Source organism: Carassius gibelio, chromosome B16 (genome assembly GCF_023724105.1).
Source record: "Carassius gibelio isolate Cgi1373 ecotype wild population from Czech Republic chromosome B16, carGib1.2-hapl.c, whole genome shotgun sequence".
Lineage (NCBI taxonomy): Eukaryota > Metazoa > Chordata > Actinopteri > Cypriniformes > Cyprinidae > Carassius > Carassius gibelio.
Genome location: NC_068411.1, coordinates 9,784,104 through 9,810,751, shown reverse-complemented (window position 1 = coordinate 9,810,751; position 26,648 = coordinate 9,784,104). Strand labels below are relative to the sequence as shown.

Sequence of the window (26,648 nt, the reverse complement as noted above, 5' to 3'; positions counted from 1 at the left end):
GAACATGCTGATCATGATTAGCCTTTCGGCGTTCTGCTGCCACCTGTATCTGCTCACGAACCCCCTTAAATGCAACTTGGAGCCTGGATTGATGTTCTACCACCCATTAATGTACTGTACCAGGTACCACATCCTGGACCCTTCCCAAAAGGAAGTCCACTGGGAGTCTGGGTTCCTGGCCGAACATCAAGAAATGGGGCTATGAAAACTAGTATATCATACTATTCCAGGATTAAGCTGTGGCTAAAGACAAATCAAAACTGTATACATTTTTAATTGTTGTTATAATTGTGTATGATTATGTATGTGTGTGTATGTGTGTATGTGTGTATGTGTATATGTGTATTGTGACGGGTCAGCTGCCTCCTCCCTGATTGTCACCGGCACCCCGTCCTAAATCGCCGCCCTTCACCAGGCTCCCGACTGGAGTGGGTGTGTGAGAGGAGGGGCGCTGGACGAGTCAGGGCTGGCGGCGTGTGATGGGGCACACCTGAAGGAAGTGGAGCCTCATTACCGCCGCTGTTTAAAAGCCCAACGCACCTCTCCTCAGGAGACCGGTCTCTTCCCCGTGCATGCACACTGGTGTCCTCGTGGGTCCAGGAAGGGTGCGTTGAGGGACTCCCGCGCCACCAAGATGTGAGCTGCCGGACCCGCGATCCGGATGGGAACCGCACCCGTATACACGGCCGACGGGCCAGGATGCCGGGCCGTCCATCCCCTACCAGCGCCGCGGCCAACGAGAGAGACGCGGCCGCTAGGAGAAGCCGTCGCCCCTCGCGCCCCGGACCGAGGAGGGGAGCGCGTGCGGCCGCCGGACTCCGCCCCTTGCCTGGACCCTTCCTCGATGAACACTGCCCGACCTACACAAACCCCGCAGCACGACGAGGACACCAGATTCCCTGTTATTTTGGACACTTTCTCCCTTTGGCCACTTTTATTCCGTTATTTTATGATTTTTGTTAATAAAAGCCTCTCCGAGGCCTGACGCCACGCCCACTGTGTCTGTCTTGTGCTCCTCCCGTGACAGTATATATGTGTATATCTATACAGGTATATACATAGTTTTGTAGTATTTCTTGTTTTTATGTATGTATTTGTTTTATAATGTTCTTAGAAATGCCCAACCAGGGACAGGAGTTGAAAATTAGCACTAGCTATAAACTCTATATGTTGCACATCAGTTACAGGCTTTGTATTGTAACTATGTTTGCTTGTATGGTCCCTGTTAAATAAACTTTAAATAAAATAAATAATAAAACTAGTTCACAGACGAATGCAGTTGCTTCACTACATTTATTACAATTACACTACACTACAATTATTTAATGTTTTTTTACTAACTTGTATATATTTCTAATGTTCTGTATTTATTTGAACCCAACTTCCCTTTCCCTAAGTGGTCCTTCCACTTGTCATGCTGCCATTGTAAATAAGAACCTGTTCTTAATGACTTGCCTGTAAAAATAAAAGTTGAAAGAAAGAAAGGGGTGATTCACCAGTGGTCTGGTGGGCAGTAGTATTGTAACAAAACAATAATGTCAGGAGACAAGACACCCAAACTCTTTTTCTGGAAACTGGGAGAGTACGCAAAAGGTTGTGCAGCATATGGTTGAATGGCTCGCACTGGCCATTACCGACTGGATGGTAAGGCGTACCGAGAGAACCCTCAACAATATACAAACTGCACAACTGTTACATGAGCTGGGGCTCAAAAAACTCAAAATGGATGTGAGTCCTTGGCCACCTGGCCAGGACTAAAGCTGACTTAGAGAATAGACAACGTTCTTCACGACTAGGAATTGTCCTTCTGTCCCAACAAGAAGCACCATGAACTCCAATTTTGTGGAGCTATAATTGGACATATTCCAAATGGTGGGCCGAAGACTGCGGCTGGCGTTTGCGATAGGCTGCACCCTGCCTCCCTGCTCCTGGGAAAGGACTGCTTCCAGTCCAGCATGACTGGCGTCTACTTCCAGATTGAAAGTCAAGTAAAGTCAAGTCACCTTTATTTATATAAAGCTTTAAACAAAATACATTGCGTCAAAGCAACTGAACAACATTTATTAGGAAAACAGTGTGTGAATAATACAAAATGACAGTTAAAGGCAGTTCATCATTGAATTCAGTGATGTCATCTCTGTTCAGTTTAAATAGTGTCTGTGCATTTATTTGCAATCAAGTCAACGATGTCGCTGTAGATGAAGTGACCCCAACTAAGCAAGCCAGAGGCGACAGCAGCAAGTAACCAAAACTCCATCGGTGACAGAATGGAGAAACAAACCTTGGGAGAAACCAGGTTCAGTTGGGAGGCCAACTCTCCTCTGACCAGACGAAAACAGTACTTCAATTCCAGGCTGCAGCAAAGTCAGATTGAGCAGAAGAATCATCTGTTTCTTGTGGTCTTGTCTTGGTGGTCATCTGAGACAAGGTCCTTACAGGGGATCTGTATCTGGGGCTCTAGTTGTCCTGGTCATATGGACATACTTCCTGGTTTTAGTAAGAACTCTTGCTGCTGCATTTTGGACTAGCTGTAGTTTGTCTACTAAGCGTGCAGAACAACCACCCAATAAAGCATTACAATAATCTAACCTTGAGGTCATAAATGCATGGATTAACATTCCTGCATTTTACATTGAGAGCCTAGGCCGTAATTTAGATATATTTTTGAGATGGGAAAATGCAGTTTTACAAATGGTAGAAACATGGCTTTCTAAAGAAAGATTGCGATCAAATAGCACACCTAGGTTCCTAACTGATGACGAAGAATTGACTGAACAGCCATCAAGGCAGTATGGTAGTAGGGATCACTAATAGTGCGATCACCCCGTCCCTGGCCAGGGGTTAGCTCCCCCTGTGCCGACAAACCTCTGCTACAAAACTAGAAGGAAAACCTCGAAACAATCGGATTACCCAATGCTGACCACTGCATGGACCACAACTACGAATTAGCGAATCCGAACTGACTATCCTTGAAGTGAACATCAGAGGACTACAGTCCAGTACTGGGGATCTTGCCAACTGTTGCTCAGTGAAGAAACCCTCCATAGTCATCATAGTTGAAACCTTCCTTGACTCCACCATTCCAGACGGGGCTGATTCCATCCAGATCCCTGGCTACTCACTCAACTGTCGCAGAGACCGCACTGGAAAAAAAACTGTGGTGGTATAGCAGTATACTGTCTAGAAGGAATATCCATCTATCATAATCCAGCAAGAGATCCTGATGACTTTGAGCTCATGTGGTTCACTGTTGCTCTGAAAACCAGGACACTCCTGATAGGTGCTATATACCGCCCCCCCAAGCGCCTCCTGTGAAATCTTGGACTACCTTGACTACCAAGCTAAGAGCCAGTGTATTGCCCTTGTATACTTGCCTGTATGCCCAAAGTCAAGCTCCAGTTGCCCATGTATACCCCTCTGTACGCCTAAAGCTAAGAGCCAGCGTATTGCCCTTGTATACTTACCTGTATGCCCAAAGTTAAGCTCCAGTTGCCCTTTGTATGCCCTTCTGTACGCCCACCGCTAAGAGCCAGCATACTGCTCTTGTATACTCATCTGTACGCCTCAAGCTAAGAGCCAGCGTATTGCCTTTGTATACTTGCCTGTATGCCCAAAGTCAAGCTCCAGTTGCCCCTGTATACCCCTCTGTACGCCTAAAGCTAAGAGCCAGCGTATTGCCCTTGTATACTTACCTGTATGCCCAAAGTTAAGCTCCAGTTGCCCTTTGTATGCCCTTCTGTACGCCCACCGCTAAGAGCCAGCATACTGCTCTTGTATACTCATCTGTACGCCGAAAGCTAAGAGCCAGCGTATTGTACTTGTATACTTACTAATTTGCCCAAAGTCAAGCTCCAGTTGCCCCTGTATACCCCTCTGTACGTCTAAAGCTAAGAGCCAGCATATTGTCCTTGTATACTCATCTGTACGCCCAAAGCTAAGAGCCAGCGTATTGTCCTTGTATACTTGCTTGTATGCCCAGAGTCAAGCTCTAGTTGCCCTTGTATACTCACCTGTACGTCCAAAGTAAAGATCCAGTTGTCCTTCTGCATACTTACCTGTACGCCCCGAGTGAAATACCAGTGCATCGCCCTTGCATACTCACCTGCAAACTCCGGACCTATACTCTCTGGCCCCGAGAGTGGATTTTAGATTCCCTTTTCCCTTCCCTTCACACCTTTTAAATAATTTAAATAAAGTTTGTTTTAATCATACTCTCTCTCTCTAGTGTGTCTGGTCATTGGGGTGTTCCTGGGACCTCCTCGAGGTGGGAACTAGGGAGGGGCGAGACTCACGACATCTGTGGTCCGCTCCGACCTGTGACATGTGCTCTTCTAGGAGTACTGGTTAAAAAGCGAGCAGCAGCATTTTGTACAAGTTGCAGACGGGAAAGAGATGTTTGACTCAGACCAACATAAAGAGCATTGCAATAATCAAGCCTTGAACTAATAAAGGCATGTAAAGCTCTTTCCAAATCGTGCCTTTTAAGAAAAGGCTTAACTTTACTAAGCAGACGAAGTTGGAAGAAGCTAATTTTTACTACATTGCTAATCTGTGTATCAAATTTCATGCTGCAATCGAAAGTCATGCCCAAATTCCTGACAGTTTGTTTGGCACATGGAGTCAAAGCTCCCAAACTTAAATTTGAATTTACTGACATGCATCTTGTATTGAAAACAATGAATTCAGTTTTATCTTCATTTAAAGTAAGGAAATTATGAGAAAGCCACAGCTTAATTTGATTGATGCAATTTTGCAAGCAGTTTAATGCGACACTGTCATTTGATTTTAAAGGCAGGTAAATCTGCAGATCATCTGCATAACAATGAAATGACAGATTATGCTTGTTTATTATAGCCCCTAGTGGCAACGTATATAAAGAAAACAGGGTGGGGCCCAGAATTGAACCTTGGGGCACACCACAATAGAGGGGGGCGTACGATGATGAGCAATCTCCCATTGTAACAGCGAAACTCCTATTTGTTAAATATTACCTGAACCATTTAAGTGCGGAGCCTTGAATGCCTACACAATGCTCAAGATGTGCAAGAAGAATTGAATGGTCCACTGTATCAAATGCTGCCGTTAAATCCATGAGCACTAATACAGTAGGGTCCCCTGAATCTACGGATAGTGCTATATCGTTTTGAACCCTTAACAGTGCAGATTCAGTGCTATGACGTGATCTAAAACCAGATTGAAACTTCTCAAACACAGAATTATGTTGTAGAAAAGCTTGTAACTGATTAAAAACAAGCTTTTATAACACCTTCGAAATGAAAGACAGATGTGAGACTGGTCTAAAATTCGACAAAACATTAGGATCAAGATTTGGTTTTTTAAGCAGGGGGCTAACCACGGCGTGTTTAAATGCATCCGGGACTGAGCCAGAACTGAGACAAAAAATTTAAAAACGTGAGTAAACTCGGCTCAACAGTGATAAAAACTTCCTTGAGCAACCAGGTAGGAACAATATCTAAACTACAACTGGTAGGTTTCATATGGTGTACAACCTGAGAGAGCAACGACAAAGAGATAGGTGTAAATTCCCCAAAAACAGCTGAGTGCAAAGGATCATCAGGCACAAACTCACTAAGATCAACACTGGCATTTTGCCTAACTGAAGCTACTTTATCAACGAAGTAACATAAAAACTTTTCACACATACTGGTTGAAGACTCTGTCAAAGCTAACGTACGTGGATTAAAACAGAGCTTATAGTGTTAACAAATTGTGCTTCACAACCATTTCTATAGTTGAGAAGCATATAAAAATCAACGCATACCTAAAGGAGGAAAAAATTAATAAATCAGTAAACCTGAAAATAAATGAAAATTAAAATGTTTAGTAATAATAATAATAATAATAACTAAATCATAAAAACAGGTGAAAACTGAGTTTTAAAGTTTATTTTAAATTTATAGTTAAAAGTATGCAGAATAAAAAAAAATACTAATATAGCACTCTTTAGTACCTTCACAAAATGGCATGATAATGTATAAATAATGGTGTTTATCAAATGGAACAGGCGTGTGGTAATTCATATCCCAGCATGGCCTTTGAACAAATATTGTAATCATTAGTTGCTGACAGGGCTAATTCAATAATCAACAGCTTTCAGAGATTCATTTTCAGCACACGCCATCTGCTAACATGATCAAGCACATTGAAGGTTGGATGTGGACCTACAGATTTTACATTTAATGCCAAACCAAGTCTCTCGCTGCTCGGGTCTTAAAGAGTTAGTTCACCCAAAAATGAAAATTAGGCTTTGTGTTACTCACTCCCGAGGTGTCCTATATGACTTTCTTCTTTCAGACGAATCTAGTCGGAGTTATATAAAATCTTTGAAGATCTTTCATTGCAGTCAGTGGGCATCGCATTGCTGCAGTCCAAAAGATTTTAAATAAAATGCGTCCATCCAAAAAAATAAATAAATAAAGTGTCTCAAATGGCTCCAGGGGGTGAACAAAGGCCTCCTGTAGCAAATCGATGCGTTTTTGTAAGAAAAATATCCATATTCAAAATGTAATAATCACTTCTCAAATCTAGCTTGCGCTCACTGTTATAAAGTAAGCATTTAAGGGGGAATGACGAATGGGATGTTGGGAAAACGCAGCCAAATTTTCATTTTTGGGTGAACTAAAAATAGTTAAAAAATGTAAATAAAAATAAAACAGGACAGTAGAATGCATTGAGTGAATGGTATAAGAATGATCTATGACAGAGTGGTCATGGTCCAGACGTCTCTTTCTCTCTCACAGACAATGAGAGATTCCTCAGAGCGACGCTCATGGTAAGACTCACTGCTTTTAAACAATCCTCCATAGAACCGCTCTCCTCTGCACACCTGACTGGAGCCAATTAAAAGAGCAGTTCATCCATCATATGATGAAAACACTTCTGTGAGAACAAGGACGCTGTGGGAGAAACTCTGTTGTCAATCAGTGATCTTTCTCTATTCATAAGATCCACTCGTGCATTTAGAAGAAAAGCAAGAAAAACACAGTGCTGAGCTTCAGGAGACGCTGATCCATGACCGATCATTCAATCACATCAGTCCTTTAAAGAAACATGACGTCTAGCATTCTATACACTGTACAAATGAATCAGTTAATTCACAGACACATGAGAGAGAGAGAGAGAGAGAGAGAGAGAGTGAGAACAATTTTCGACTTTTTCAGTTTGAGTAAATCCACATGTGGATAATTTTTTTCCATATTTTCACTCTTGTCTAGTACAAATGTGGCTTGTTTAATAAATACAGTGCTTTTTTTTTTCTTCATGTACCCCATATGTGGGGCATGTCATAACATCTGGCACATTGTGGCATAACTTGGTAGCTTAAAATATAATTTAGTTCAAATAAAATAATGTTGTTTTTGATCATTAAAATTAAACTAATTTTGGAATTTGACAACGAATACATTGCAACCAGGGCCCCATGCTTGGGATGACCCAGATCCCAACACAGCTATACAGCTCAAAAAGATGAGAAAAATATTCAGAAAAAACAGAGATGAACACAACGACTCTCACAGAAAATGAGACAAATAACAAATCAGAATTTTTCTTCATTCACCCGTTTCAGCAATATCTTTAAAATATTTTTACATTTAGGCAAACATGTTTAAACTATAATTTTTCGATATTCCATCCATCAAAAGTGCTCAGATGAGATTTGTTGTGATCGATGGTCAAGAGAACAAAATATTTAGGAAATCTTACCCAAAAAATTATGTACAGTCAAACCCAAAATTATTCAGGATAGCAAAATTCAGTAATCTGTGACATATTATAAGAAAATAATCTTCATACAGCGGTCTTCCAGTAAAACTGATAAAAATTTGCTTTGCTAAAGTGATTTTCTTTAATCGCTATTGTTATCTTTTCCCACCACAGACTGAACAAAATGAAACATTGCTTGGAAATTGGTTTCAGTTAAATTGGTATAATCTAATTGTGTTCTTGACATATTTTATTGCCATTTTCTAAACTATAGCAAAATAAACTGATAATGTGAGAAATGTTGAAGGTGTCTGAATAAACTTTGGGACATCAACTCCAGGCGGTGTAAAAGGAAATCCTGGAGGAACAGTGACTCCAGCCTCCCGTCCCACTGACCGCTCTCTCTGCTGCCCTCAGGAAGACGTCTCCACAGCATCCGATCCCACACTAGATGAGGGATAGCATTTCTGAGACTAATGAACAGTCAGAATCCTACAATACGGTATGCCACACTACACTTTAACTCCAACACAGATCAATACTGGACTATACTTACATACTAAATACAATAATCTATCTGCTACCACTGGATACACCCAGTGCACATCCATGACATTTTGCATATCCAATTCATGTATAATCTGTTGCACCTTCACATATTTTATGTGTATATATGTCTACATAATGTAGAATGTGTACACACTGTGTATAATGCGTATTGCTAACTGTAAATTTGTCTAATAGTACACTGTGTGAACTGAGTATTTGTATGCGTATATTACAGATTATCATCTGTTTAAGTCTGTATGTCTTTATGTAAATTGTTTCTGCACTGTCTGCAGCATGCTCCAAATAGTTTCACTTAGCAAGGCACATGTGCTGTGGTGGATAATTATAATGCATTATACCCTCTTATAACCCATAGGACACCCTAAAGTGTTACCAAAAAACATCTAAGATTCCTTAATCTAAATTTAATTTACATGAAAAGCAAAATGACAGAAGAGAAACTAATGAAATTAAGTGAGATTAAGACTAAAGCAAGAACAAAATTTGCTACCTGCTCAGAAAAATCTAATGAATTCATAAAGAAAAGAAGTTTTAATTTCCCATTGACAGATATTGGTTCTCGTTTTAAACATAAACTCAATTAAATGTGTCAAATTTCTCAGAAAACAAGACGTCTTGTCTTTGATTCGCATCTCAGGTCAATCCATGATTTAAGGATGTTTGGATATTTTTACTGGAAAACAATAACAATACAGAGGGAGATATTCATTTTTTCTTTCAGAACTATTAGACTTAAATTTGTGGAAGGACAAATTATGACTTTTCATTATCAGCAGAAACCTCGAAAAGAAAATATAATCATTAAATACTACTTGAGCTTTTATCATTATTGTTTGTTATGATGAAGATCTGAACCCATCATCACAAGCTCTCTCCGTCTCAGAGAAAAGCTCATCCGCTCCTCTAGAGGGAGACAGAAAACAAGCAGAGCCAGAGAGAATGTGCTCCCTTTTTTATTAAAGAGTCAGAATAACAAGTCATTTCATAGCAGTCAAAACAGACAAACCCAGGAACCTTGTAAATATGACTCTTTTGATACATTACAAAATAAATGTCAGGGCAAAATAGAAAAGATCTACTTGAGCCAGAAGAGTGTCAGAAGAGCCATCAGAAAGACACGTGACCTGGAGGACTTCAGCCTTTCTTCTTCAGCTCAGTGTTAGACATGCGCCACAGACACCAGAGAAATAAACACAGGACCTTTACGAACACAGAGGAGAGCAGGTCTTCTGTGAGGGATTTCAAAGAAACTCTACGCTGAACACAATCAAGTTCCACACCAGAGAGATGCTGGCTCCTCATTTCATTAGATTACAATGAAAAACGAAACTCTTCACGCTTCTGATTGTGAGAAAGGAGACCAAGGTTTGCTCAGATCACACATTTCTGATTATTACTTATGATTTCACTCAGTAATATTCGGCAAATTAAACAACTGGGATACTTCGTCATTTTCATGTCAATTTAATACACTTTGGCTGTTTGTTTTGTTATCCTCATTAGTCTAATTTAAAACAGCAATTAAACAATTGTTTAACTGAAAATAGCATTACATTTTATCTTCTTCACAAAAATTAGACTTTGCTTTATTATGAGAATATGACTTGGGGCAAATGTGTTTGTTACACAAATATGAGACTCACTTTATATATCCAAGAACTGCAACCCCATTAGATCCAGAGCAAACCCACAATCCCCGTCTGCACAATACAGTATCATCTGTGTGGATACATATCAAAACAAAGCCCCTGTAACACGCTAACTGATCACTGTAACAGTTAGAGTTCAATCAAACACAAACTGTAACACAGTAACAGTTAACTGTAACAGAGTAAACCATCACTGCAACACTAACTGATTACTGTAACATGTAAAGAGTAACCAATTACTGTAACACAGAAAGTGATCACTGTAACATGTAACCGTTCACATAAACACCAGCAAACTGTCACATTTGTCAGAGGATTCATGAAAAGAAAGCTTAAAAATCGAAAGTACCAGCACGAGAAAATAAGAGATCAGATTTAGAAAAAGGGAGAGAAGCATGGAGTGAGAGGAGCCATCATGAGCACAGAGACTCTGTACATCAGGCTCCAGATCCAGCGCCACTCACGACTGCTGATTGTGATGGATTGTCAATACATTCTCTTTTCATCAGTACAATTACACTCAAATTCAAGGCCAACAATAATCTTTGTGAAATCTGTAGTTTCTGAAAAAAAATTAAAAAAAAAAAAGTACATACATAGCGCCATCAGCAGGGAAAACATCACAGTATGTGTAGAAAGACAGAAGCTAGTCGTACTAGTTCACCAGGTCAATCTGAAAATAAGACTTTAGATCACAAATCTGTCATGGCAGTGAGAGGACATTTCTTTATGTATATCAAAATTCACAAAATGCCCAGCACTCGGAATATTCAAAATACATATCAGAAATCATTTTCAAAAAGGTGGTGACATCGATTAAATATTGCTTTTCCAAAAATGTGAGTTGAATTGAGAGCCGACAGTGAAGTCAGATTTCACTGGAGAAGTAAAGTGTGACTCGAACATCTCCGATTGGAAGAAACGCAGACGTCTGAGGTGTTGGTGAAATGTTGTGGAGACTAAACTGATCAAACCTGCATCTTCACATTAGCTCAGCGACCATAAACACATCTTAATAATAGAAGAATGCTATCTTTTAGCTAAATTATCCGACAACAGATAAAATCTAAGTGGTAAATCACATTTAAGACCAAACTTTAAGAAAATAACGGCACATTGCTTAACTTGGGCCTTATTGTGTGGTTCAAAAATAAAAATAAAATAATAATAAAGTGATTTGATATTGAATTTTTTTCATTCCCATCAGGCAGTAGATTTATTCACTAAGGTAATTTTCCGTTTTCTCCAAAACATCATTCATGAGGATTCAGACTCTGATTGTTCGTGTGAAGAAACCGGAGCTCAAACGGAGGAAGGAAGACTTTACTTGACATGAAATGCAGATAAAAATTCACTATAATATTAGAATAAGCCACTTGTATTGGCCAAATGATTGGACCTGAAGTCAATTTTTCACTTGCCTCTATGAGTGAAAAATAGAAAAATACAGGAATATGTTTATCAAAAGGTAAACGCTCTGTTTTTGGCTATGATGGATAACATTGATCAAATTAATCTAAACCACAGTCGTTATTCTGTATTTGGTCCTTATTAATGCAAGATTTTAGCCGTTTATTTCAGTACCTGAAGTAAATCAAAATGAAACAGCTGATTGTGATGAGATCATGAAATGATTATTGGACATCCATAATTCATAATGTGCAACTGAATGTATAAAAGAATAAGAGAAAGGAAACACTCACACACTCCCAAAACAAACACCGTTAACCGCTTTCCCCTGAGCGAAGGGACGAAATATGAAGGAATCGGAGATATAATAATATAATAAAACTGGCTGATTCTGATTGAGACCAGCACTGGATCCAGTCGTGTGTGCACCTCAGATCTGACGCTCAGTCGTCCCGCAGGAGGAGACCGAGATCAGATATCTGTCACTGGCGCTCAACGATCAGATCAAATACTGAGTAATACTGCCATCAAGCATCCAGCCCATGCACATACTCACTTATCAATTCAGAAAGACAGAAACCAAAGACATGGAGGGAGCGCAGGAAACTACAAAAACATGCACAGTCGGTCAGTATCAGTCACACAGATAAATCCCCCCAAGAGAAAAGAAATAAGTGCTTGGCTTTCAAGTATATCTCTGACCAAAAACAAAACACAAATAACTAATTCCCTTCAATTTGCTTTTGAAATAGTGATGCTGAGGGGAACAGAAAACCAGCAAGCATAAAGGAACCGATCAGATGTCACGGACAGCAGGAAGTAAACGTGGCGGCGGCGCTCAGACGAGTTTCTTCTGCTCTCTGGGACTGAAGTCGGCGCAGAAGCCGTTGGCGGCGTGGGACGGGGAACTGCTGCTGAACCCTGCGTTGTCTGAGTAGAGGAACTGCTCGCCGAAGTCTGGATGCTGATCCACAAACTCCCTGAAGCTTTCTGTCAGCGGGAGACGCCAGAGAAACAAGAGTCAAATAACTGTACATTTCTACACCACACATGATTCAGATGCTTCTGTTAAGAGCAGCTCGTGGGAACTAAGACAGAAGAGGCTCAGTGGTTACATATGCTTGTGTTGCCCTGCAAATCATAGCAGAATAAACCCCTTCACCCCGAAACATTCAGTGCATGGATTTACTTCATTTAATCTCAGTGATTTAATAATCATACTGAGCCATATTGTTTTAAGTCATTGTGTTAAATGCAAACTTTTTATCATCTACACAATCCTAGGCGACGTCAGGTGAAACGGAAATAATGACTTAATCTCCAGAAATCCAGGAGAAGAACAGAGAGGGCAGGTCAGTTGAGAGTATGAACGGATCTCTTACCGAAGGTGATTTTCCCCGAGTCCTCTTCATCGATGGCTCTGAACAGACGGCTGACTTTGAGCTCTCCGACACCCAGCGCCGTCCTCAAGATGCACATCAGCTCATTCTCGGTGATCGCACCGTCCTCATCGGCCTCAAACATCTGAAGACATCACAGAAACCAGCAGACTCTCAGAGCTGAGCATCATCATCACCATCATCATCATCATCACTGCAAGTGCAGTCATTCAATCATTCAATCTACTCATCTGACCTGGAAGGCCAGCCTGATGGTGTCCAGTGTTTTTGCAGGCCGACACACCACAGAGAAGGCGATCACAAACTCCCGGACGTCCATCGAGTGGTCTTCATTCTGCTCCGAGAGAGACAAGATGGAAATATTTCATGGCATTGAGCACAAGCAATGACTGAGGGAACAGACATCTGATTCACATCTTATCATGAACCATTATATATCCTGCTCAGAACTGTGTGGATGGATATTCATTTACCTCGTCAAAGAGAGCAAACATGTGTCTGAGCTCGCCTGACACGGACAGCTCCAGGAACTGGGAGAAATCTTCCAGACTCAGTCTCTGACCCTGCAGTTTACGAGCACGCTTCCCATAATCCTGCAGGAGCTTCTCTGAGTTCACACGCTTCAGCCTGAGATCCAACACAAGCTATTCAGTACAAACCTCATCCAGAGTCAGCACGCATGCACTCACATCAGCACAGCCACACAGAAATCACAATCTACTGCATATGCAAATGTTGTATGAACACATCAAGAGCAGGGCTGCACACTCAGTCAGATCATGATATGCACTAGTGTCTGTCAATATGGAGAGTAGAATGTACTCATCAGTAATACAGATAACCGTATTAAACCTTCAATGAATACTGCGATTTCTCTTTCATGTTTTGATTTTCACAGCAAGACTAATACAAAATAAACAAAAAATAAATAAATAAAGCTTATTTCGCAGTGTCCTAAAAATGCCATTTTTATTGTTCTTTAAATAAATTGATGTTAAATTGATATGTTTTTAGATTACAAAAACTTTACTATAACAAAAAAAAAAGAAAAAAGAATGCAATGGAAACATATTTTTCCAATGGACAAATTCATTTAATTAAAAATTAATTTCATATACAAACAAACAAACAAATAAATAAATACATGAATAAAAATACAACTGAAAAATAAGAATTTAGTGAAACCTAAAATGGATTGACAGTGCCATTTCATCTTCTGCATGCTGAAGTGCGTACAGGTTAATTCTCCTCATAAATGTCTGTAATGATAACGAGACTCACCCCAGACTGCGCACCAGTTTAGCGAACTCCAGCAGACACGTGTCGATGGGCAGCCGGATCTGACCCTCTGCCATGGCGAGCTGACAGTCTTCATACGAGTAGTCTGTGACGGGGACCTGCAGGGCCCTTCAGACACAACACATGAGAATAAGACACACGCAATCGCTAAACTCACCAAACTTTCACTATAGGATATTTCTGTTTTCTGTGAGTTTCTGTTCTCCTTTATTGTTTTTATTTTATTTTATTATTATTTTTTATTGTGCTTCCAGCACTGCCTGTACCAATACTTTGTAACATCCAATTTATAAAATCTCACAAATGTATGTAGAGGCCCAGTCAGCTGCTGCACATACATTTTCCCTAGAGATGCCTTTATATAACACCCAAGACGTGGTCATTCCTCTTGTAGAATGGGCCCTTAGGTTTGCTGGTAATTGCTGACCCTTTGCTGAATACACCAGCTTTATAGCCTCCACTATACAATGAGACAGTCGCTGTTTTGACAGAGCCTTGCCCTTCTTAGGATTCACAGTAACATAGGTCTGGTAATTGGTCTCAGATGGTGCACACCTTCATAAGTCTACTTACGATAGGATGCTTTCCTACTGTTTCACCATTAAATCACATATGACATGATGAAATGGCTGCCAGGTACACTTTGATTGTAGAGAAGGCTTTGCCGCCTTCTAGTATCTTTAAAGGGAGGTAAGAATGTCCAACACTGATGAAAGAAACCGTATATTTTGTCTTTTGCAACAGATAGAACCTTTTCATATTTCCTAGAACTACTGGCAGAAGTTCCCACTTTTTTGCGTCTTTGCACCACAAGAACTAGAAATGCATTTAGTTCTAGGAACTCCATTTAGGGACGTGCTAATGCATCCAACTCTAGTGGTGCATTCATCCCCTTTAGTGAGAAGAATAGGGAACAATGTGTGTTCTCCTCTGAGGCAAATAGATCCACTCTTGCCTGAACATATTTGTCCCATATTCCCTGAACCACCTCTGGGTGGAGCCTCCAGTCCACTGAATGAGGACTTCCCTCAACAACAGGTCTGCCCTGATAGTTATTTGTCCTGGAACATGTGTTGCTCCAAGGGTCAGCAAGTGCTTCTTGTCCATTACAAAACTCTCTTTCCCAGGGCATGCAGACTCCTCGATCGGACTCCCCCTTGCCTGTTTATTAGGGGTGCTCCGATCATGTTATGCGCATCTCGTCATTAAAGCCGGTTCTCTAATCAGCGTTTAATTCCATCAGGTGCATTATTTCACATAGAGCAGCTGTTACTACACAGAGCCATTGTTAATAGAGAAGATGCGCAAATCCACTTAATTTTCAGCGTTTATTTGCGCATCTTCTCAGTTAACAACGGCTCTGTGTAGTAACAGCTGCTCTATGTGAAATCACGCACCTGATGGAATTAACCGCTGATTAGAGAACCGGCTTTACTGACGAGATGCGCATTAACGATCGGCCGATCATGATCGGAGCACCCCTACTGTTTATATATACAACCACTGTTGTGGTGGGGTGGTGTTGGTGCAGTGGATAAGACACATGCCATTGGTGTGAGAGACCTGGGTTCGAATCCACTGCAAGACACCAATATGTCTCTGAGCAAGACACTTAACCCCTAGTTACTCCAGAGGGGTGCGACCTCTGACATATATAGCAATTGTAAGTCGCTTTGGATAAAAGCGTTAGCTAAATGAATAAATGAATGAATGATCTGACTAACACGTCAGCCTTTTATGCACAGGAGGAAGTGTTTGAGGGCAAAAAAACTGCAAGGAGTTCCAGACAACCCGTTGGATGTCGCACTGGGACGTTTTCAGGAAATTCTAAAAATAGGTTGTATGTGTATTTGTCGTCAAAATTAGGCTTTCATTCAATTATTATTCTATAACATCTTGTCTGTCTTGTCTAACATCGGTGCTTTCTCTTAACAACACAAAAACCGTTAACCTATCAAAGTAAATAAAGTAACGTATATAATAAAGGTGCATCAATGCACATTTCCCGCCAGTCCTGTGTAAACTACAGCACGCAAAGTTTTTATTTATTTATTTTTTAATATCGTAAGATGGCAGAGTGCAAGAAAACAATGCAGTCTGGCGTAGCTGCTCATTTAGACGGTCTTGCAAATATCTCAATCTGCTCAATCTTGTTGATGTCAGTGCCGTAAAAGATGTTATAATGGACTATTAAACATCCAGAGATGAGGATCAGATGATGATGTTGCTAAAGAGAAATCAGAAGACAGTCTGTTATACAGGTGTGCTGTGCTTTCTACCTACAAGGTACACTATTCATGCTATCAAAACATACAAGGGGTGATCAAAAAGCCAGAGTCTATGTTCATGATAAATAACGAACAACTGTCCTCTTCAGGGTAAAGTTAGTCTGCTTGTGTAATGATTCAGTATAGCGCTCCTGACAGACAGTGATCGTGAAGTAGAAGTGAAAGATGAACCTGTCTCACCTTAAGCCTGTTTTTTTATTTTTTTTAATGGAAAATCATAGCAATCAGACAACTTCAGATAACCATGACTTTTGTTATGTTCAAAATGAAAAGAGTTTTGGAAAGGGCTTGAACTCAGCTTTCCTATGGCATCAAAACCTAAAAAAAATTCTGTCCTTGCCACATGTTGTCGTTCCATTATCACTCCCAAACACGGTGAGGATGTGTCTGTGGTGACCACCTTGCGATTTGAGACCACTCCCATTGGCACACCTTCCATCATGAATTTCCTGTCCCACCAGAGAAGCACACCCTCCTGTGCAGATGTCTGGAGGGATTTAATTTCAGAGAAGCAGTCCATCTCTCAAAATATCTCATGAAAAGCAGCCCCAAAGGCACTACATTTACTAAACCTAACCCTATAACTGAAGCCATGAGGTCCAGCAACCACAGACACAGCCGAAGAGACCGCTTTTCCTAGATGAAACTGATTCACACGGTTCCCTAAAGTCTCTCCTCTCTGTTTTGACAGGGATGCCTGGTAAGATACTGAATTTAGGTTTAAACACAGCAACGCCACTGACTTTGCTGGAGTTAATGTGCTCTTTTTCTAGTTTACTACAAATCCCAGAGTATTAACACTGCCCTTGTATGCAGCCTGTATTACCTAGCAAAAAATTTGCCAGTCATTGAGATACGCTAATATCCTGATGCCCTGCATCAGTGTTGTGAAAATCTGGGGTGCTAGAGGCAGGGCAAATGGTAGAACACTGAAGTTGTATGTCCTCCCCTCTAATGCAAACCTTAGAAATGACCTGTGCTAGGGATGGATCTGAAATAAGCATGTTTCAGATATATTGAAACTTCATTCTCCTGTCTGTGTAGAATGAAGCAGGGACTTGTGTGTCAGCCTTCTGAATTTGTATTTCTTCAGGTATTTGAGGTCTCTCTGAGGTCCAGAAAAGGCTGTATGCCTCCCCTTTCTTTGGGATCAGAAAGTACTGGCTTGTGTGATTCTTCTGCTGGCACCTTCTGAATTACTTCTTTGAGAAGGAGATCCTTTATCTCTTCCCTCAAAATGTTTACATCCTCCACTTGCACTTTTGACTGTCTTATTCCTGAGAGCACTGAAGGTTTTCTCAAAATTGCACAGTTGCAGTGTCTACCCCTTTTGGATCATGTTTAGTAACCACTGAGAGTCTGTGCATTTTCCCCAATTGTCTAGATGTACCGATAAGTATCGATAGATACAGATACAGAATTGAGTGATGGAAACTGACCAAATTTGATTGGAGACTAACAGCCAATCACACTTGACCTTTAATTTTCCGATTGGTTGATTTTGTGGCACACTTGTAACGCCGCTGTAAGTTGTGCGAGCGTGTATCAAGAGTTAAGCCCGCACAGAATTAAGAGGTTGAAAGAGAGAGAGAGAAAGAGAGAGACAGAGGGGGGGGGGGGGGGGGGGACTTGACAGGAGCGCAGAGAATACGTTTGTGAGAGAGCACCTGAGTAAACTGCGTGAGAGGGGTTATTACTGCATGTTAATATGGATAATAGAAAACAAGCAAATACATTTGAGCACGGAATCATTTTTTCTTTGCTCAAACATTTTTTTTTTTTTTTGCAATCGTTAATTTCTGTTCAAAATATAATGTAATGTGATTGCAAAATATAGTTATCGGTGCTCAAAACGTCCAATTACTCGCTTAGGATTGAGGCACACTTTTAACGCCATAGTTTTAAAGTTATAAATGTCTTTTTTTATTGTTTTTAGCATAACAAATAAACCTACATTTTATGTTTAAACGTTTACAAAATATGCTTATATATATATATATATATATATATATATATTAGTGCTGTCAAAATTAGCGCGTTAACGCATTCGATTAATTTGAAATATTTAACGCGTTAAAAAAAAATAACGCAATTAACGCGGTTGCAGTTTTTTTTATTTCCAGTTGTGGCCTATGTGTGTTCAACGTGCAAATAAATATGGTTAAGACCAAAGAAGGACTTTTAGACGGAAAGTTTCAGTATAAAACTCTGCCGGATTACTCTTCAGTCTGCCACAAGAAACATTACTCTTCATTCAGTCTGCCACAAGAAACAGCAACATTAAAATCATGAACTCAAATGTCATTGTTTAAAAAAAAAAACAATGACTGTAACAGTGCGTAAATCAGACCTTTCTGTAACGCTAACGTTAATAAGCTTAAATGAAAATAACGAAATAATTGTGTAGCAGAGTATTTTTTGTACACAGTGCCGCGAACTGTCAATCACTCCTGTACGCGTGCATCACTGTCCTCCTCAGCTGCAGCAACTTGCGCTCTCTCGCTTCATCAAGCCTTAAAACAAAAAGGGGACAAAAAGATCATATTGTCTTTGTGCATAGGCTATAGATTAATTAGATAAATGAATATCTAAATTTGTGCCTTGCCGTCTACGGTATTTTTTTAGAACTTAGAAAAAAGATGCTGCAGCCAATGAACAGCCAGCGGGGGCTGCAGGACGACTCAACCTCCGCAGACAGTTTTTAATGTTTATCAGACAATAAATACTCAAGATTTTGCTTTAGTATAACTCACAACGAGTTTCACACACCTTCTCCGGCCACGTTGAGTTGTTGACACTTAACAGTGGGAAAAGCGACACATGCGCTATTCACTTGTATAACTTAAGGGTGAATGGGTAATGTAGTTTCTGCTCTGGGTGGGATAAATTAGGAAGCTTGCATTGTGAAGGGCGCTCTGAAAATCGGCAGTGCAGGTAAAAGATTAAAACCTCTATTAAAACAGATGTCCAAATGAGCGTACCGGTACGCTACAAGCACGTTCTGGGCGCACGGAGAGGTGGTGGTACGCTCAAGAGCTATATTTGGAAGTGGCGGTACTGAGTACTGGTGCATACCGGCCCACTTAAAGCACTGGCAATGACTATACTTTGGAATTTTTTTGCAGTCCACTTAGAATTCAACATGGAAATCATTTTTGTTTTTTATTGGCATTGATTGTTTTGAAATTCAGATGGTACTTACATGCCTGTGTTTTTATTTCTGTAATAAATATGGCTTTCAAGCCAACAGTTAATTTGGAGGATATTGATGGTTTATTGCAGGTATGTTGTTTACATGAGAAAATCTGTGTTACAAGTTAAACAAAAATGCCAATAAACAATCATATTTTGAATTTAAATAGTTTCTTAGTCTTGAGTTTACATTAATTATTTACATTTTACATTTACATATCCAAAAAGTTTCAGTCTTTTAATTGCGATTAATCGCGATTAATTTTAAAAAACTGTGCGATTAATTAGTTAATTTTTTTTAATCGATTGACAGCACTAATATATATATATATATATATATATATATATATATATATATAAAACTAATATGTATTAAACTTGTATAATATGTATAAAAATGTATATTTTTTATGCCGGTGTCCATCAGCGAATCTGCTGACAGACCACGTGCTTGCGTTGTCACGGAAACATGCCGACTGAAGATGAAGAAATTGTCGCTCCCTTTCCCAAGTGCATTCCAAAATGGCTAATGGCACACACATGCCCTGCTCACTCCAAAGTCCCCACTCTAAGATGACAGGGATGATCACATCCATTTGGAATTTTCCCGTGAACTGTACGGTAGATGATAAACATATACCGTTACACCCCTAATGGGATCGCTAAACACATCTTGTACAAGTATGTGTACAAGACAGTTTGCTGCATTGATTACAAGAGACCAGTGACTGTAATTCTGCTTGGGCATGCTCAGACATGCCAGACTCAGACATGCCAGGCATACTAAATGCAGATCCCGAGCTGCAAAAGTAAATCCATATCCCCTAGGACAAAGGGGGAGAAGGTGCTCTGGACTTGCTTGACTTCATAGAAGAAGCCATGTTCAACTGCTATGTTGATTTTTGTCTACTTTATATGCTTGGTAAAGCACTTCGATACACTTACTGTTCTTATTTATCCAGACGCCCTACAAACAAGTGGTAACTAGTCTTTTGGATAGGATTTGAATGGATGGGACTTCCCGAGAGTGTGGGCCTGATGGGCATGATTATATAGGGCTTCAAGGATGGCCACGCGGGAGGCATTTCCCATAGAGAGATGTAGAGCAAGTCGAGCGAAAGAGAAACAAAACACAAATGTCTTGAACACAAATAGTCAAAGTTCACCCAATATACAAAGTTTCAGGACAGTTTTTGCATTGTTTCCATGACAGCTGAGCACATTTTATGCTCTCAAATGATCTGTGAGTCTTCTATAATCAGAATTATACAAATATATTTATAGAGAGAGAGAGAGAGAGAGAGAGAGAGAGAGAGAGAGATTTATCTCGTTTCAAATGTTTATTTTGTCATATATTTGCTATATCCAGCAATGTAAACCAAACGATTAAAGGGTGATTCTCAAAAATCTGTATTTTCTGCAAGCCTTTTGTCTATATTAATTTGGATGTCTTTACAAAAAAGGACCCTTACGAACACCAAAAGGACACCAAAGAAGCCCATATAAGCACATACGAAACTCGGAACTTGAATATATGAAATGTATGTGTACAGTGCAACAGCAAAGAGCCTTTTTACATTTTAGAGAAGTCTAGTTGCAATACTGAACAGGACCACATGGAGATGCCTAGGCCTGTAGCAATAGTCAATAAATTAATTAATCGCACAATAAAAATAAATTAAAAAATAGCTCAATAATTTTTCCAGCTGTGATAATTTCCATTTGCATGCTTGTTTCCATGTTTGTTTGAACCCTCTTGTCAGTCACATGGTCTTTGTGTGGGAAGGTGGGAGTTCTTGAGGGGACTGCCAGGGGAGAGAGAAGACGCTAGTTGTGAATTGGAGAAATACAAAAAGAAAAAGATGGGATTGGTCTCAAAGTCAAACGCGACAGCTGCAGTGTGGGAGCACTTCGGATTCAAACTGAATGACCATGGTGAACCACTTAACCTGAGTGGGCTGGTATGTCGCATTTGTTGTAAAACAGTAGCAACTAAAAGTGGTAACACAACAAACATGCATATGCACCTAAACCCAATCATCTGTTGCATTTTTCCCGGCTTAAAAAAAAAAAAAAAAAAAAAAAAAAACTACAACTACTCAGTCTTCCTGACAGTGCAGAATCACTGGGGCATTTGGTCGACAAACAAAATACAGACAGGACAGTGCAAAATGGCGTGCACTCACCGACAGTGTAGTGTGCTTAATTGCCAAAGAGATGCTGCCCTTTTGTATCGTCAAAAAGCCAGCATTTTGATGACTGCTGCAAACATTTGACAGCCAGTATGAGTTGCCTGGGAGAACATACGTGTCACAAATGGCAATTCCACAACTGTAACAACAGCATAAAAGATGACATACTAAAGGAGATCAAATACATCCAATTTTTCTCTGCCACTACGGATATGAGGTATAACTGCTGACTGGAACCTGCACTCCAAGTGTTTAGAGACCAGATATGTCCCAGATAACCATACTGCTGACACCCTTGGAGAAAACCTGAAGTCTGCTGTAGCAGACTGGGGACTGGATGAGCACAAACTAGTTTGCATCACTACAGACAATGGTGCTAACATTGTCACTGCAATAAGGGATCTTTCCTGGCCCTGGCTCAATTGCTTTGGTCACAACCTCCATCTTGCTGTGTCCCATGGTCTGGACAGCAACAAAGATCAGACAGCTCATGCCATAGGACTCTGTAAAGGTTTGGTCACCACATTCAACCTGAGCTGGCTCAAGAGGAGAGACCTGAGGAAGGCACAGAGTGAGGATAATATCCCCCAAAACAGTCTAGTACTGGTGAGTGGTGTTTAATTCATTGATAGTTTAATTAGCAAAATAAAATATTTAAAGAGTTTTTATTTTTTATAGTAGCCTTTACTGTAGAATAACCCAGTATCTAGTCTTTAAGTAGGCTATGCACTGGCATTTGGGATGCTCATTTCAGTTATTTTTCCCAACTGACAACCGCCACTCGTTATCTGATTATTAACTGGAGCGCAGCCTGTAGACAGCCCGTGGGAGAAAACACCCTCTCCGATGGCACAGATGTCACGGGAGTAAAGAGATAACGTCTCGCTAGAGTGGCCAGCTTTGGGAAGCAACTTTTATTTGCTTGTGGATGTTTGCGTCACAACTGATATTGCATTGTACTTGCACTACTGCTTTATTTTAATACATAGCATAGCATATTTTGCAAGTAACTATGTTGCCCTTTCTGTCAAAATGGTCCCACATAGTAGCCTACTCTTCACTTGCTTCATTTGGCTTGCTCAGCTAAATATGTCTGTAGGTGGTGGTTGCGTGTTTCAATGCACCCAGTGAGTTAACAAATATAGGCTTTTATATATATATATATATATATATATATATATATATATATATATATATATATATATATATATATATATATATATATATATATATTAGGGGTGTAACGATACGCGTATTCGTATTGAACCGTTCGGTACGAGGCTTTCGATTCAGTACGCGGTACGCATTATGTACCGAACGGTTCGTTGGACTAATTAATTATATTTGGAAAATAAATAAAAAATTGTGAAATATAATGATATGCGTTCAACAAGGTATCCCAATAACCCAAACGACGTAACAGGCAACGCCCCTGACACCCCTGAAGAAAAAAAAAAAACACCAACTTATACGTTTATGTTAGGCTACTCAGTCAGGTGCTCGCTCACTCAGTACGTGCTGAAGGCTCGTTGCAAAATGGCCAATGCGTTTAACAGACTAGAAATGAGAAGATCCTCCAATAACCAACAGGTCTGGTGTTTGGGTGCACTTTACCAATCGATCGGGCATCAAAACAAGCACGGAAATCAACATGGACTAGGGGCGGCAGTGGCTCAGTGGTTCATGTAGGTTGTCTACAAACCGGAAGGTTGGTGGTTCGATCCCCGGCTCCACCTGACCAAGTGTCGAGGTGTCCTTGAGCAAGACACCTAACCCCAGCTGCTCCCGACAAGCTGGATGGCGCCTTGAATGGGTGACACCGCCGTCGGTGTGTGAATGAGTTTGTGAATGGGTGAATGTGAGGCAAATTGTAAAGCGCTTTGGATGGCCATGTGGTCTGTTGAAAGCGCTATATAAATGCAGTCCATTTACCATAAATGCAGTCCATTTACCATTTACTGTACTGTGTCGGAATTTCCTGAGCAGTACGATACAATTAACAGGCCTGCACGTTATTAGATAGAATAACTGTTATAAATAGAACGTATGCACGTGCAGTTTTGAAAACTCCACCTACTTTGCTCTTGGCATAGTGTAGCGCAAATCATGTTGTATCTGAAGGGCAACGCTGAGCCCAGGGTCCAGCACCGCGCATACCGCGTCCTGTGTGAAAGACCCTTTAGCCATTCTGCAACGAGCCTTCAGCGCGCACTGAGTGAGCCCCGTTACAATATTCCTTCACGAGCCCATTTCAGCCAGACCGTAATTCCTGCTTTGTTCCAAAAACATAAACCCTATAGAGAACCAATTGAGTAAAAACACTCAATATAAAGAGTTATAGAGTTCCATATAAAAAGTTACATCTTTGTATTTGTTCATAACTACTACAACAATTTCATATTTTTATTTTTATAAGGAGCTGTTTTTCTTTCATACAGTATGCTGCTAAGAAAACACCATAAAAGATGGGTAAAGAATAGCTCCATCATTGTTCAATGTAAAAAAAAAAAAAAAAAAAAACATACTTTGTTAGTTTTAATAAATAATTTTTTTTTTAAAAATCAAGGAAATTTGTATGCCAATTTTTTCTTTTTGCTGTATCTAAAATGTACCGAACCGTACCGTACCGAACCGTGACACCAGTGAATCGTATCGAACCGAACCGTGAATTTTGTGAACCGTTACACCCCTAATATATATATATATATATATATATATATATATATATATATATATATATATATATATATAGGGGTGTAACACCCTCTCAGCAAAAAAAAAAAAAAATAAAAATAAAAAAACCTTTAACTGATAGTATTAATCAGTCAAAATGTTTATTTTCGGTTAACAGTTAAATGGTCAATATGAGCATCCCTAACTGGCATATAAACATAATATAACATACAAACATTCAAATTAATAATGATAAATAATGGACATGTAAAGAGTAGGTATTTTGTTTAAGAATGTTGATAGACTAACTAATGAACAAGAACAATATTATCTTTCACACAGGGTGTTGTCACATGATGGGGCACTAAGCAGAAGATGGTACAGAGGGTGCTGGAGCAACTCCCAGCCATAAAATGTGTCCTGAATGAGGACCAAAAACACAGCCACCTCAATCCAACCTGGCAGGATGTTTCTGTGTCGGAGTCCATCAGTGCAGCAATAAAACCACTGGCTGACTTCACAGACATCCTCTTGGGGGAAAAATACGTGTTGGAACTGATTAAAGATGACCTTCTCTCTCCAGGCCCAGATGACACTGCACTGACAGCCAGTATTAAACAAAACATGTACAGGGTACTGACAGCTCACATGCAATCCAAGTCCTCCTGAAAAAGGCCACCATCTTAGATCCAAGGTATTGTGGCAGCATGGAGGAGGCAGGTGCATTGGATGATGTCAAACATCAGCTTGTGCAAGAGCTACTGGACTTAGGACCAGAAGAAAGTGGATAAGGTACCAGTGGTGAGAGCTGCCACACCATGAATAAGAGGCTGAGTGACCTTCTCCAAAACAGAAGAGCTCGTAATCTCAGTCAGGCCCAGGCTGCATTTCCAAAAAGAGTGCAGGCTGATGCAGAGCTGACCAAGTTCCTTCAAGAAGATGCAGTTGATGCATCTTGTGTCCCTTGATGTTGTGGCACGACAATCAAAGAAGATATCCTTTGATGGCCAAGTTGGCCCAAAAATACATGTGTATTTGTGCTACAAGCACCAGCTCAGAGAGAATGTTTAGCACAACTGGCAACATTGCTACTTCTGAGAGATCCTGCCTTAAGCCACACAAAGTCAACATGTTGGTATTTCTTACATACTGTAGACGGCAATTCACTTTTGCTTTATTTGAACAAAGCTTTATGCTGGAGAAATTAATTTTCAAAAGTTTTTTTTTTTCATATGGCCTGTTGATGCTTTGTTTGTTTGTTTACAAAGGTCCTAACTGGCACTATTTATGACTTAGCCTAAAATTTTCTAAGTGCAATTTTGTTTACATCCGTTTTCTTTATTATTTTTGGTATTTATTCAAGTGCATTTATTTTTTTATTTTTACAGAGACTGAGAGTCCATTGCTTTTATTGTTTTTGGTTGTTTTGTTCATTTATTGTGGACTTTTTTAAATGTTTTCCATTTTCAGTGTTAAATATTCTTAAGAAATACATTTATTGATTTTTGAAAAGGTGTACCTTCATTATTATGCCATTATCATTATATTAGTTGAAACTGATCTTAGAATGACAATATTATCGTTTATCGCAATAATTTCAATAATAAAAAAATAAAAACTAAACTCACCACCTGCTGACTGCATATATATACTACTGTAAACAGATCCATTGATTACCGTGAATGTGTGGAAACAATGTGAATGTATGGCAATGTCAGTGCTGTGTATAAATACAATGTGCGATCAGTGTGTCAAGAGCACTCATACATGCATCATTATTGGTCTCACACATGCTTACTGTACGACTGCTGTACACTACCACAATCGTCTTTACCTTGATTGCAGTCTTCATCCATCAAAACTTTAACTTTAAACATAATTAGATGTTATTCAGTTGAGACCGTAGTTTGCGTCTCATCTCGCCATACAGTGGTGGGATGTTGACAATCTATTCAGTCTGTACTTCACACTGCGCGGGTGACGTGTGCGCTCTATCTCTCATGTAATCAGCCTGGTTTCCTTTATATTAGCACTGTTTTGGACTGATTGTTTGAATAAATAGCACAGAAACTGCACCTGTAAAATTACAAATGACTTGCTTCTTGCGTCAGATCAATGTTGCATCTCATCGAAAGTTTTACTTGATCTTAGTGCTGCATTCGACACCATAGATCATGACATACTCATAGATCGATTACAAAACTATACAGGTATTCAAGGGCAGGCTCTAAGATGGTTTAGATCCTACCT

At 39.9% G+C, this 26,648-nt stretch overlaps 1 protein-coding gene across 1 annotated transcript in view; it reads right to left on the bottom strand.

Annotated features, from left to right (window-relative positions):
* Nucleotides 1-9,232: 9,232 nt before the first annotated feature.
* Nucleotides 9,233-26,648, bottom strand: part of LOC127975441 (lysophosphatidylcholine acyltransferase 1) — a 40,451-nt gene continuing 23,035 nt past the window's right edge. Inside the window, exons 10-14 of the mRNA XM_052579498.1 lie at nt 14,036-14,161; nt 13,228-13,381; nt 12,990-13,088; nt 12,737-12,878; nt 9,233-12,344 (exon numbers count right to left, since the gene is read on the bottom strand). Coding sequence (XP_052435458.1) covers nt 12,193-12,344; nt 12,737-12,878; nt 12,990-13,088; nt 13,228-13,381; nt 14,036-14,161 — 673 coding nt within the window. The 3' untranslated portion in view covers nt 9,233-12,192. The remainder of the gene's footprint in view (nt 12,345-12,736; nt 12,879-12,989; nt 13,089-13,227; nt 13,382-14,035; nt 14,162-26,648) is intronic.